At 43.7% G+C, this 12,993-nt stretch overlaps 1 protein-coding gene across 1 annotated transcript in view; it reads right to left on the bottom strand.

The window, feature by feature from the left end:
- The window catches only part of agap3 (ArfGAP with GTPase domain, ankyrin repeat and PH domain 3), a 115,983-nt gene extending 105,439 nt beyond the window's left edge, over positions 1-10,544 (bottom strand). The window contains exon 1 of the mRNA XM_076021577.1: positions 9,557-10,544. Within this exon, the coding sequence (XP_075877692.1) occupies positions 9,557-9,926 (370 nt within the window). The 5' untranslated portion in view covers positions 9,927-10,544. The remainder of the gene's footprint in view (positions 1-9,556) is intronic.
- Positions 10,545-12,993: the final 2,449 nt, after the last annotated feature.

Genomic DNA, 12,993 nt, shown 5'->3' with positions numbered 1-12,993 from the left:
TCCAGATTTAGAGACTTTTAAGCCAGGCATGATGTTGAAAACCGCGTTTGTCCAACGCTGTATGTTGGACAAACCAGGATTTCACTGCACTAACCGTTGGTTTAGAAAGAAAATGGCGACTAAAATATTTAATTTTGAATGATTAATAATAGTGTTTGATTGGTTTAGGGAAATGTTTTTCATGATTTCCCAAAAGCCAAGGGCGACTTCTGAACTTTAGTCGTGTTGATCAGCAACAGTATGCTGCTCCACGATGCAAAATTTAAAATAATTCCCCAAAAAATGACTTGAAATTAGATTCAGGCCCATCAATCTGTTCACATGAAAAAGCGGCGAATGTGCGCATGCACACATGATGTCAAAATAATGTGTATATGGCCACGTTCTCTTTCATGCCCTATTATCTCAACCTAAAGAGGCTTCTTTGCACTTAACCCCGACAGGGGCACTTATCTGCCATTGTCTGCCAGCGATTCACAATGAGGCTCGGCTCAGACATTCAATAGCTCTCTCCTTCAATGAAACATTAGATCAGAACCACTCCACGCTGTCCATTAGCGCCGTCGGAATATGGCAGAGTGAACAAACACCTCTCTGCTCTGTGCTCGTGGCAGATTAGGATGAGCCCCCTCGACAGCACTAAATGTTCCTTTAAAAAGGAAAAGGGGGGAATAGGAGGGTGTTGATTTGAACATCTCATGCCTACCCCTCCACATTCACAACGCAAGAGGGGGGGAGAGAAAAAAAAGAGTCGTCCATCAATGGCAGAGAGAGCCTTTGTTCGGCAGGCACAATGGAGGACATTCTGCTGTGAGGACAGCGCCACATTCAATAAGCTGATGCCGAGGTGCTGTAGCGTAGAAAGGGCAGGCGAAAAACTGCACCCTGACCCTGCAGACCTCCGTCAGACTGACGCTGTGTTTACAGCGCGGCTCATCCCCGCTGACCCCTCCGGTCAAAAGGCAGCTGCCGCGTCACAATCCAGGGGAGGAGGAGGAGGAGGAGGAGGAGGAGGAAGAGGAGGGCGGGGCATCTAATGGGTTTTGCTGGGCTGCAGATGAGTGAAATACAGGGCTAATTGCAGCGCAGGGAGCCCTGAGAGAGCGCGAGGCGCGTGCTAATCCTGTTATATGACGCTCATCTGTCAGGGACCACATGTGTTACTCCAAGGCTCCGGAGAACAAACCCCTGTGACGTCAGTGGCAGGAAGAGATGATGCGTTCACGGTTCAAACGCCGGGTTTGGCTCAACAGATGCTGCCGACTATCTGACAATGTGCTCAAGTAAATCCAATGTTGTTGTTGTTTTTGTTTTGTTTTTTTATCAATGCCCCTCCCACCCCGAGCAATGTGACGCGGGAACACATTTCAGGTGTTCAGATTCATCTGCCCAAAATCACATCAAAAAGGCTCATCAGGGAGCACCTTTGAGTCAAACAAGGTACAGAAGAATCTTATCTATTCCTCCTGTTTCACTTCTCAAACATAGACGCAGGTAAAGTCAATTTTCTGTGGGGGGTTGTTGTTTCGTTTTGTTTTTTAATTTGAGCATGGTCTTCCATAACAGTCTGGCTGTGCAGCAAATGAAAATATTATTTTGAACAAAATAGATTGGAGAACAATATCCAAATCAAGAGCAGCTGTAATCTTTTTAGAAAAATGAGTCAGCATGCACCGTTTTGAATCGAGCCGCAGTGCCTCAACCTTGATATCATATTCTCCAGACATGGGAGAGAAGCCTGTCTGGTGCAGACAATACTATTGTAATATTAATTCCTTTAAATTTGAAGCAGAAACCAAAATGTGATGACAAATAAATATTCACTTTTCTGTGATTCATAATATGCCAAGCACAATGGGTTGCAAAATAAAAGGCCCCAGGTGCATCTGGACAAGGACAAGGTTTGATGTAAGCATCTGATTTAATTCTGTATTGCATAACTTCAATTACACCAGTTCAAAATATTTTTAGAAAATCAAGAGAAGAGGAAAAGACAAACAATTGCACATACTGAGTAAATTGTAGAAAATGGGATAGGATCTGCACAATGTATTGGAATTGTATTGGCAAAAATGAAAACTCACACTAGAAATGTAGCAGAGGTTTGCTAGGCCTGCAATAAATACCATTCAAGATATCATCAGTTACCCCTTTGCATGAAAACATATCAGATATAGCCTTGCAGTAGCCAAATACGGTTGAATGTGTTAGGGTCGTTAAAGTGTCTCATGTTCATGAAATAAGGAATAAATAATATTATGATAATATAAATTATATTGTCAGGCAACTAAATTGCTTCATTGCCTTTACAGCAGCTCTGCCGTTTCTCTCAATGACTCTAGGCTGCTGGGATGGAAATTCTTTGTCAGTGTCTGCACAGTCAAGTCACGCTCTCCTACATGGCCACTGCGATATCTAAAATGAGCCTCGCATCGCAAATGTTTTCCCAATACTGTGCTGCGCAGGTTAGATTAGACTTGTCACTTTTACATGCAAAGCTATTGCCGACTTGAGCTTTGGCTGACAGGTGTGATTTAAAGTGAAAATATTTGTTTCCCAGAATCATCTCCCAGCCAGTCAAACTGCATTGTGTATGACAGCTCATTCCAGAAAGAAATGTCCATCTCCACAACCAGAAACCTGACAAGAACGGTGCCAACAAGCCCCAGGCTGCATTATGCCCGATTCCTGCCTTTGACTCCGAGGTGCAGCCTCGCACGGTGAATGTCACAAAACCTTTATCCATCACCCGAAAACACAAAGCACATTTCACCCTGTGTGCACCGTCTACTTCAAATGGATGGACAAGTACCAGTTCCCTTCAAGACATTACAGAAGGCTAATTTTCCAAAGCTATGTAACATTTACATACATTTGGTGAGTGAATGGAGCTAAATGGGTGGACTTGATCGACTGACAAGGGACACAGTCATTTTTTGGAGAAGAGTGATGAAGTAAATTTTCCTCGCAAACCCCTTCATGATCGGGCCCGTTCCGTCGCAGATGTATTTACGCAAGCCTTTATTTAGGTACGACATCTACAGCAAGTAAATAGAGACTGAGCTACTCTAAACACAAACGTTCCACATTACCAGCCATCTACATTGCCATTTTGTGTCAGAAGCTCAGCTGGCGGTGTTGACTATATAAAGATTTCTAATCCATGTTCACATTGAGAAGATTTCACGTGCCACAAAATCCAGTGGCCTTCAGCCATAAATGACAATCACAAGCCCAGAGTATAAATTTTCAGCCCGCACACACACACACACACACACACACACACACACACACACACACACACACACACACACACACACACACACACACACACACACACACACAAAATTATGTCCTTTTTCAGCTTCTTAGAAATACCTACGAGAAGAATTTCTATTAAGCACTTCCTCAAGGTCCATCTTAACAAAATATTATCCAACAAACATTTACGGACAAAAACACATGGTCTGTGGAAAGAATGTTAATGGCTGAGAGTATAATCAATTGGTTCAGTTGATTAAGGTGAAATATGCAGTCTCCACTGGTATTTCTGGCAGCCTACAGATAGCAGCTTGTTAAATTCCTGTTTCTTCCTCAGCAGGAAGTGTGGAAGCGACATATTAGCGACACTGAACTGGCTAATAAGCCGGCAAGCTAGCACTTCAACCCACTGTGGTGCACTTTAACCAGACAGGAACACGATGTGTGATTCTATTTTTCGCTATGATAGATATTGCCTTTATCACCTGTCAATTTGTAGTTTCCTGTTTTAAGAGGAGAAGTGATTTCAGACAGTGATTCCATGTCAGGACTAATGGGGATATAAGATTTAGGTCACATGTTCATAACTTAATAATCACTAAAACTTCCACAGAGGACACAAGGGTGTGATTACAAGGTCAACTGGCAAAGAGAGCAAGTGAGATGATGACATCATGACATCACTTGACATCTGGCTACCACTTTAGCAGGCTATGTTGGCGTTAGCATCAAGCGGTGTCTGTTTGTTTCTATTGGCAGTTTAATGAAAGTGTCGGGAGGAGAAGTGAGCCATCCCTTCCAAAAGCAGGGGGAAGAGGACATTCACATGCAATACAGTAATGAACGCACGACCAGTCCTGCAGGAAAACAACACACACTGGTGGCGCTGTGACGTCTCTGTCTTCGCCCAACATCAATCAGACCCTAGTTCTGTACATCTGCCAGAGGTGTTTGACCGATCCCTGCATAAAGCTCCTTTAAAGGGCACTATAAAGGATGTGGTATCCTCAGTTGCAGGAGCAGCGTGTACCATGGAGCAAACCACAAAGCTGACAGTGAGCTACAAGGCTTCAGTCTGCGTACTTTTTTGTATCTGCCCGCGTCGTCCCTATTGCTGTCTGAGCACACTGTGTCCCATTGTGTCGTCTCATTAGGCCTTACTTGAAATCCAAAGAATCCCTCTTGAGCGGCTGCAGATTTTGGAAAATGCCCTTGCTCTGACATTGGGATGTAAGCCAGATATATAAGTGTGTGTATGTGTGTGCCCGTGCGCATTTGCACTTTGGTGAACCAGTTTTGCACTCTGAATGTCAGAGACCATCACAACCAGGTATCATCATTACAACTGGCTTGGGGACATCCCCTTAAAAATAGCTCTGTGTCATGGGCTCGCTATTATGCAAAGTGTGATTCCGCTATAAGGCCAAAACAAGAGAAAAAATGAGTCAAACATTTCCCATTTAAATGTCTCTTCTCAGTGGGGGCTTCTCCCACTCACTGCTGTATGCCAACACTCTGTAGATGCTTCCTACAACAGCACAGGTAGAGATATTCCACATTTTCATTACCACAATTAAAAACATATAAATGCATCTAATGCGTAGCTGGCTCTATTCCACGCCCTAGTGTTCAACATTTGTTTTCAATTGTAAAATAAAATTTCAAAAAACAAAAGCAAAATCTAGTGCTCATCTCTAAGGCTTAGGTTTCAGTGTGTAAACAGGGCCACTAAAATTCTGTTTGAATACAGAAAATAAAACAAGTTTAGAATTCTCTGACGAGACAGCCTGACATTTAAAATATTAATGATGAAGAGTGGACCGCGTTACCCTGCCAAAAGCTTCAATATAATTGACCAGTATTGCCTTTGCAAACAAAGAGATGTCTGACTACCTGACTACTGATGCCCTGCTTTGAAACAGGCACAGTTCTAACTGTTGCTTGTCAAAATATTGTGTTATAGAACCCATCATATTGTGTGGATCCCAACCAGCTTTCGCTGCACCACTGCTGGGGTGCAGTCGCATATTAGCATAATTGAAATTTCATATGCATTCCTTTTTTTATGCACTGAATGTTCTTACGATCCAGCCTGTCCCTCCCAATTGACTTACTCTTCATATACTAAATGTCGGCCGCACTACACTCTGCAGCATTCCCACAGTCAGTGTAAGTCAATCTGTTGGTCAGTGTGTCACACACGTTACAACATAACTCAATATGTTCCATCACATGGTAACAGATCCAGTCAGTGAGTTGGTCGTTCACACAAGTTGACTGTAGATCTGAACACAAGACCGTAGCTGTGTCCCAAATTGTGCACTACCATTAGTATCCTTCAACACAGCACATTTATTGTGTGTTGCACTAATCTCACCAAAAAAGTCCCATTGTCCCAAATCGAACAGTGCAGTTTTGCACTTAGCAGAAGCAACTTTATTCAAAATGACTTTCCCGTTATGCCGTTCATTTTTATGTGTAAAGGTTACTGCTTTTAACAGCGGATTGCAAGTATATCTTGAAACCACTGAAGATTACATTTTATTACACAAAAACTAAACACACACCTCAACAAGACAGCAAAAATAGAATGAGCCTCCATGGCAAGCATAATAGTGAGCTAGCTGTAGCAAGCATTCTACCGCCACAAGGTTTTGTCACAACTGTACAGCCTGTTGATTGACTTCCCATTGTTACAATATCAATTTATGGACAGTTTGTAATGCACAAAGCACACAGCACCAATGCAACCTTACACACTCAAAAATTGTATTTTCTGCATAAACGTGTGATTTTCGACACACTTCCAGACTAATGTCAGTATTAAGAGACACAAGCTTAAACACAGAAAAATAATATATTAAATAAAATTAGGTCAAGCTGCGGTGAAGAACATAGCGCCTGTTGGTCCCAGCTCTTCGCTGCACTGCACTAGGAAAAGTAAACTACACGACACTCTGTCTGGTTTGGGAGAACATCCAAAATATTAGAAACCAAGGCTGCCAGGTTTCCAGCGCTACGCTGCATGCTTTGGTGAACCACCCACACTCATCTAGATCTAATCTCAACAGTTTGTCTGCTCCATACTTCCCTACATTTCTGCACAATGCTGATGTGCTTCACATCTCCTATTCAAGATCCATCCACTGGCACGTGCACTTCTTGAACCCCATTTGCAGAACAAAAAGTGATTTATTCCAAAACATAGTCGCTGACTCTTGACTGGCAAGATTGTTGCAACAACAACAACAACAACAAACTGAAATGTCAAAATTACCATTAATCATATAAAAAAAATATAATCTGTTGTGCAGGAATGTTCATTGTCAATATTTATGCTTGACTCGGCTACCAACTTACATCTTGTGTTACATCTTGGGATTTCATGTGCTTGCCTCTCTGGAAAACACAGCCATTTTAAAGACTAAAAAAAAAAAATATTTTAAAGGACAGTATAAACTGGTTGGGAGCAGCACCCAGAATATCAATCTATGCGGACGGAACAAAGAGGCTGAAATGGGCAGAATAGATTGTCTTTGTTTCGTAAAGAGAATAAGTAATCAGCCGCTGTTAATCAAAACATTAGCAGCGGCTGACAAACACTGAGGATTTTATTTTTTTTTGTACGGCTAGAGTTCTTTTGACTTCTCTGGCAATTCTGTTAAACACGTGACCCGCTGGTTTCTAAGCAACAGTCTCTGCAATGAAACAAGATTGAAAAGCATCAGCGCTGCAGTTTTGTGGCGCAGGTGAAGACGGGTCGGCCACTCTCTCCTCTTGCAGTCCCTCGCGACGTCTTTAAAGTTGCACGTACTGAGGCAAAGACGTCAAGGGAGGCACCAGATTCTGCATCCATGCCAGCGCAAGTGTTCTTTTGGGGGGGTTTGGAGGCGGGAGTGAACCCTTTTTGTGCCTTTTGGCAAAGACACGGTACCTGAATCATCAACAGGGCAGAGCAATCCACATGCAACAAATGTTCAGGTTTACCCCGAGACATGTCAACAATGCGTCAAACAGACTCATAAATGAAGAGGCGCTGGGAATACACTTCGCGTCTCCACGTCTGTGTTGTTGTTTAGCTGTGAGTCTGGTTTGTTTAAGCCTGGAGGTGTGGACACAATGCAACGACTGCGGCAGCCTTGCTTTATTCCTGTGCGGGTAAACAGAGAATGTGGTGGTCTGCTGAGAAATCAACAACTGGCAACGGGTTAGCATGCAGCGCAAGACGCTGCAGAGAGAGAGAGAGCACTTTGGCACTGGAAGCAGCATCTAGCTGCGCCGAGGTTGCACTTTGCCAATACTACCGAGGCACACTGGCCTTAAGAAAATGACCCCGTTCCGTGAACTTGTTGGCAACGTTTGTGCACACACACACACACACACACACACACACACACACACACACACACACACACACACACTTGAAAATGCTGACAAGAAGCCTTGAATTTAAAAGACTGGCTTTGCACAGTCGCATGCTGGGGGGGAGAAAAGTCCTCATTAGAACTCGGTGAAAAGGAACAAATAGAGGGTGAGAATGAAATAGAATGAAATAAGACACAGCAAATTGGCTCCTTTTACTTAAACACGCCCAGCGTTGTGAATTGAGGCAACAGTTCCCGCATGTTTGCTTGTGTTCTGAAGATGAAAAGGCAAACTGTCCTAGGACAGGAAGATCTTGTTGAAAAAAAGGAGATTATCTCATCTTCCAGGGAGGTATGTGGATCCAAAAGACAACTCATAAAAAGACTGCAGTGTTGCTCTGAAAGAAGATGCAGAGTCAAGAGGAACGGCTTTATTGAGAACATTATGCAACAGTCCTTCAGGCACCAGATAAATAGAAAAATCATTGTGCCCTCATAAGGTTAAACTGAGACACAACACACCAGTTGATTGCGGCGTCACGTGTCTGCGTTCTACAGCGTGGTGGTAGGTAGGGATTCCTTAGTTTATACAATGTTTGCCAACATACCACAGTAAATGTAGCTTGCATCCACTAACTAGAATTCACTCTGTGGATTTAATAAATCTATTGAATAACTATTAGTAACAAACCTAGTCTTGTTATCTTAATTTAACCTTCAAGATTATGATGAGCTGGACAATTTAAGAGCCTTAACTGACAAATTTAGTAACAAAAGATTAAAAAATAACTTGTCACAAGCTTTCCAAATAAATGTGTTAGGAAGAATTTGTTTGTTAGAAGTTTACAAAATAATGGCCGTGATATACATACACAGGTCAAACACCAATCAATTCGTCTTGTCAAAGAAAATTATCCGTTGCTGCGTTATAGTCAAAGAACTAATTTATTTTGCAATTTTGCATAATCCAATAAGGAAAGCACATCAGTTTGCTTAGACCAGCCAGTGACAAAATCAACCACCAGATATGTATGTGGTTTAATATTCGTAAAAGACCATCATCCCCACCCTTCCCCCCGGCGCTGGGGGAGTGATGGACGGACTGCTGGCTGCTACTGTATGTCACTAATTGGATCCATGTGCAGATGAGTTGCGGGATGAAACCAGCACCATAATTTAAAGACAATGACGACAGTGAATCATGTAGATTGACAGGTCGCGGCGGCTTCCGTACCACTGCGGCCGTCTGGTTGACAGGAGCTGCCATCCGCACCAGGTGAGGTGCGACATGTGAAGATGCGTCAGCGTCTGCACGTCAGACCTTCTTCTCTCCATTGGAATTAATGAGGTGGGGCGAGATGTAGACGACTACGCACTTGGACATTGAGATGACCCGAACTGGACAACGGCACCATGCCATAGCATGGCCGGCCAGCATGCATGTGCGTGAGGGCGTCTGCGCAGTGAATGGTGCGTTGCAACATGTGCTTTAACACTGCCGTGCCCTCCAATGCGAGGGGATGGGTGACGTTTGTTGTACTTTGCCGTGGAAATCTGCGAACCTTTTCCAAAGGTGATTACGATCAAGACAGACTTTTCCTTGGGGAGAAACACTGGAGCATTTTCTCTCCCTCCTCCTCAACACTGCAGTGCATGAGGGCAAATCACTGCATGGCACAGGTTTGGGATATTGACACCCCCGCCTTCACAAAGTGTGATTGTTGACACCATGCTATGGGCCCATGACAATGTGTACATAAAAGCAAGAGGAGATCCCCTCTACCCAATCTCCACTTGGAGCCTCTCAATGAATGAAAAGCACCAAACGACAGTAAAAATAAAAAATAATAATAATAAAAAATCACACACTCCACACACACTCTCACCATAACGCCAAAAGACTCACATACACCCCTCCAAACAAGACTCACCTTCAATGGAGATGACATGCTCTCGGATCTGGTTCTGGAGGGCCAGGTCATCGATGCGCTCGATCAGGTCGTAGATGGCGTAGATGTTGGGGTGGACCGACTCGAACCGGTGGATCTCTGCCCGGATGGCCGCCGAGTTGGACAAAACAAACTGCGAGCCCGCCGTGCCGGCCTGGGAAGCCTGGCCTGAAACAGTCCCCGAACCGAATTGACCGGCCCCCGAGCTGGCAGACGATCCGGATCCGAACTGGGACGGGATAGACTGGGGCACCGGGACGGGCACGGCCACCGGGACCGTGCCAGGGGTTGGCATGGCTGGCTGAGACTGCGGCGAGATACCGGACACTGGGACGCTCGACTGGTAATTCATTTTGACGGGGGATCGTTTTCTTCTCCTTTGTGTGTGTCTGTCTCTCTTTCCTTCCTTGTCTGCGGGAGCGACTAAGTCAGTTTGGGAGCAGCAGGCGAGAGTGTGCAACACGGGATCTGGGAGTCAAGCGGCGCGAACAAAAGAAGTCCGCGCAAATGGATGGTCTGCCGAAGGATCGGCGCACAAAGCATCAATAGTTGGTCGTCAGCTGCAGCAAAACGCGGCTCTTGTTCATATTATCACAGATTGACTGTGATTCATTTTCCGTTATTTTGGCCAGATCTTGTCCGGAGCTCCTACTCGCTGCTGCCGCTGCTGCTGCTTCTTCTTCTTCTTCTTCTTCTTTTTCCTTTTTCCCCCTCCCCTCTCCTCTCCTCCAAACCCGCAATGCCTGCCTACCACTTGGACACTCCTTCACGGCGCGACACGCCGCTGCTGGGTTTCGCTCACGGCCGTGTTTCCTCGGCGCCGCTATGTTGAAAGGAGACAATGGGCTTCGGCTACAGCCGCCGGTCCGCAGCCTTGAACGCCTTGTCTCTGCGCTGGGAAATGAATCCGCGATTCAGCCCTCTCTCCGGTCCAAGTGCTCCCTGCCCAGCGCACTCCTACTCCTCCTCCTCCTCCTCCGCATGCTGAAACGTCACCCATCACGTAATTGTACTTGAGATGGGGGAGGGTGCGATCGGGCTCGGTGGAAGGCGCAACGTGCGCTGCGGTGCGCATCATTATAATAACCTACCTGGTGGTTACGCAACCGCAAAAAAAAAAAAAAAAAGCTCGGCTCCATCATTGCATTAGCGATGATGTTTGTCTTATTAGCCGCTCTTTGACGCGACATCCGTGCAAATAAAGCCCAATAATTATTAGAACCTCACATGTCGGCCCACGCTTTCAAAAAAAAAAAAAAAAGAGAGTGCTGAGTGCTGGGCCCACAGAACTCAGTATTAGTCCAAATTACACCCATATTCACATGTTTTCCCCCCGTTGAGCACAAATTATCTGTGTTTTTGCGGCTTTCAGACAGTCATATTGTGAAACAAGGTGCTCTCAGGGGTGCTGTGAGGACTTCATTCGACAAAGAGACTTCTGATTAGCTACTTTTTCAGAATTATTATATATATATATATATATATATATATATATATATATATATATATATATATATATATCCTTGATGGCAGAAGAAAGGGCTTGCACATTTCAGTTGCCACAATTCCAGCGAAGAGCATAATTCACCAACTGTTAACAACCTAATGCTGAAAAAAAAGCTCTTTTATTCACCAAATAAAATTCTACATGTTTGGGAGGGGACAAAAACAAGGCAGATGTCTCAGAGGCCAGCAAACACCTGGCTGGCAGTGCTGTGCTGTGCTGTGCTTTCGTTCCACTGAAAGACACACAGGCGAGGTATTGGGACCCTTTGTGACAAAGCCCCACCACACCCCAGCTTTTCCACCAGAACTGATGGGAGTTTTCTTAGTTCTGAGAAAGTTACAGACAGACTACACACACATATTGTGGTTGGTGAATTTACTGTTGACATAATATGGGACTACTGAGGGCACTACTGTAGAAAGATTATTTGTTTGTGTCTACTAAATGCACCATGGGGACAGCATATTGTAGCAGATTAGGGTATGTGTGTGTATATGCAGCTACTGCCGTAAAGTTTAGATAAAATTCTCAGCAGTGTTTAGCAACCGCAAGTGTATTTTTCCAATGACAGTGATTATTAGGCATTTAACATGGGTGAAAAGCACACAACCAGTACTATAAAGGTGTTTAAAACATCCCTTTTTCTGTCATCAGATGCCACATTTTATTTCAAACATGCGTCATCGAGTATCACTCACTGCGTGTTCAAAATGGATTTTGATGCCGGTCTCCAAAGTGTTGAACCGTATGTGCATTGCTTTGTTTGCCGCAAGGGGAGGAGACAGAGCCATCTGCTGGTCAGAATGCGCACCGCAACAACAGCTGTTCAAGGCCAGATAACTGTCAACAGCCAGTCAAGGTTTGTGACAGCAACTGATTACAGCTCAGAGGAGAAAAACGCACGGTTGGAATGTGCCTGTAGGACCCCTTCATTTCGTATATCTGGGTCGCTTTTTTTTTTTTATTATTCCCTTTACATTCAGTAAGCGGAAATGGCACCGAGATATGAAAAAAAAAAAAAAATCCTTAAAAGTTCATTGCAATATAACGAAGGAGAAATGAAAAAAAAAAAAAAAAAAAAAAAAAACGGTTTAGCCCGCAGCATTTCTCTCACATTTGTAATACTGGGGGAGCAATAATCTATTTTCTTCTGCCTATTGGTTGGAAGTACAGTGTTTTCCCAAAGATCTTGTAAAAACTAGCCTCATTAGGTTTGGACTCACTGGTGTAATGTATAATACAATTTTACATGTATTCAAGGAAGTAGCGTTAAGGCTTTTCTTTTTTAGTCCTCATTGCAATTAATCGTGCAATAAAACAATACGGAGGCCATTCCTATGTACAGAATGTCTTTAAAAAAAAGAATCTACATTATGTTTTTTTTGTTTTGTTTTGGTTTGGTTTTTTTTTTTTTTTTAACATTTTCCATGTCAAGGCCCAATGAGCTGATTGTCCGTCGTTATTTTATGGTTGTGGTATCAAAACGTTTTTTGTTTTTTTTTCAACATCTAAGAATACACAGATATGCTGTGTACAATCTATGTTAACCTTGGGAGAATGATGTTTTCTGAAAACAGCAATTTACTTGCTTATTATGTAACAACGAAACACAGTTGGAAGCCAGTGTTCATTCTGAGTGAGCCACGGTCGGCCATCTGCCACCATCTGCTGGTCATATTTGGGGATTCACCCTCCAGAAATTGCTGCGTTTAAGTGTTCAACTAATGTTCCTTCTTATTTGGTATGTATTGATAACGGCCAAGATGAAGTTGGCACTGTTTTCAAGTAAGTCTTCTATTGCAAAAACGTAGCTCAAGCCATTCCGTCTTGGCTAAGGATTCACCCAACATAAAGTTTGGAGGGATTCTGCAGAGTGCAAGCAGTCACAGAGACTCTGTGTTACTTAAATCAG

The sequence above is a fragment of the Nelusetta ayraudi genome, unplaced genomic scaffold (assembly GCF_046127955.1).
Source record: "Nelusetta ayraudi isolate G7.1 ecotype Tasmania unplaced genomic scaffold, CSIRO-AGI_Nayr_v1 ptg000011l, whole genome shotgun sequence".
Classification (NCBI taxonomy): domain Eukaryota; kingdom Metazoa; phylum Chordata; class Actinopteri; order Tetraodontiformes; family Monacanthidae; genus Nelusetta; species Nelusetta ayraudi.
Note: the sequence above shows the minus strand (reverse complement) of the source record. Positions and strands in the feature narration are given on the sequence as shown.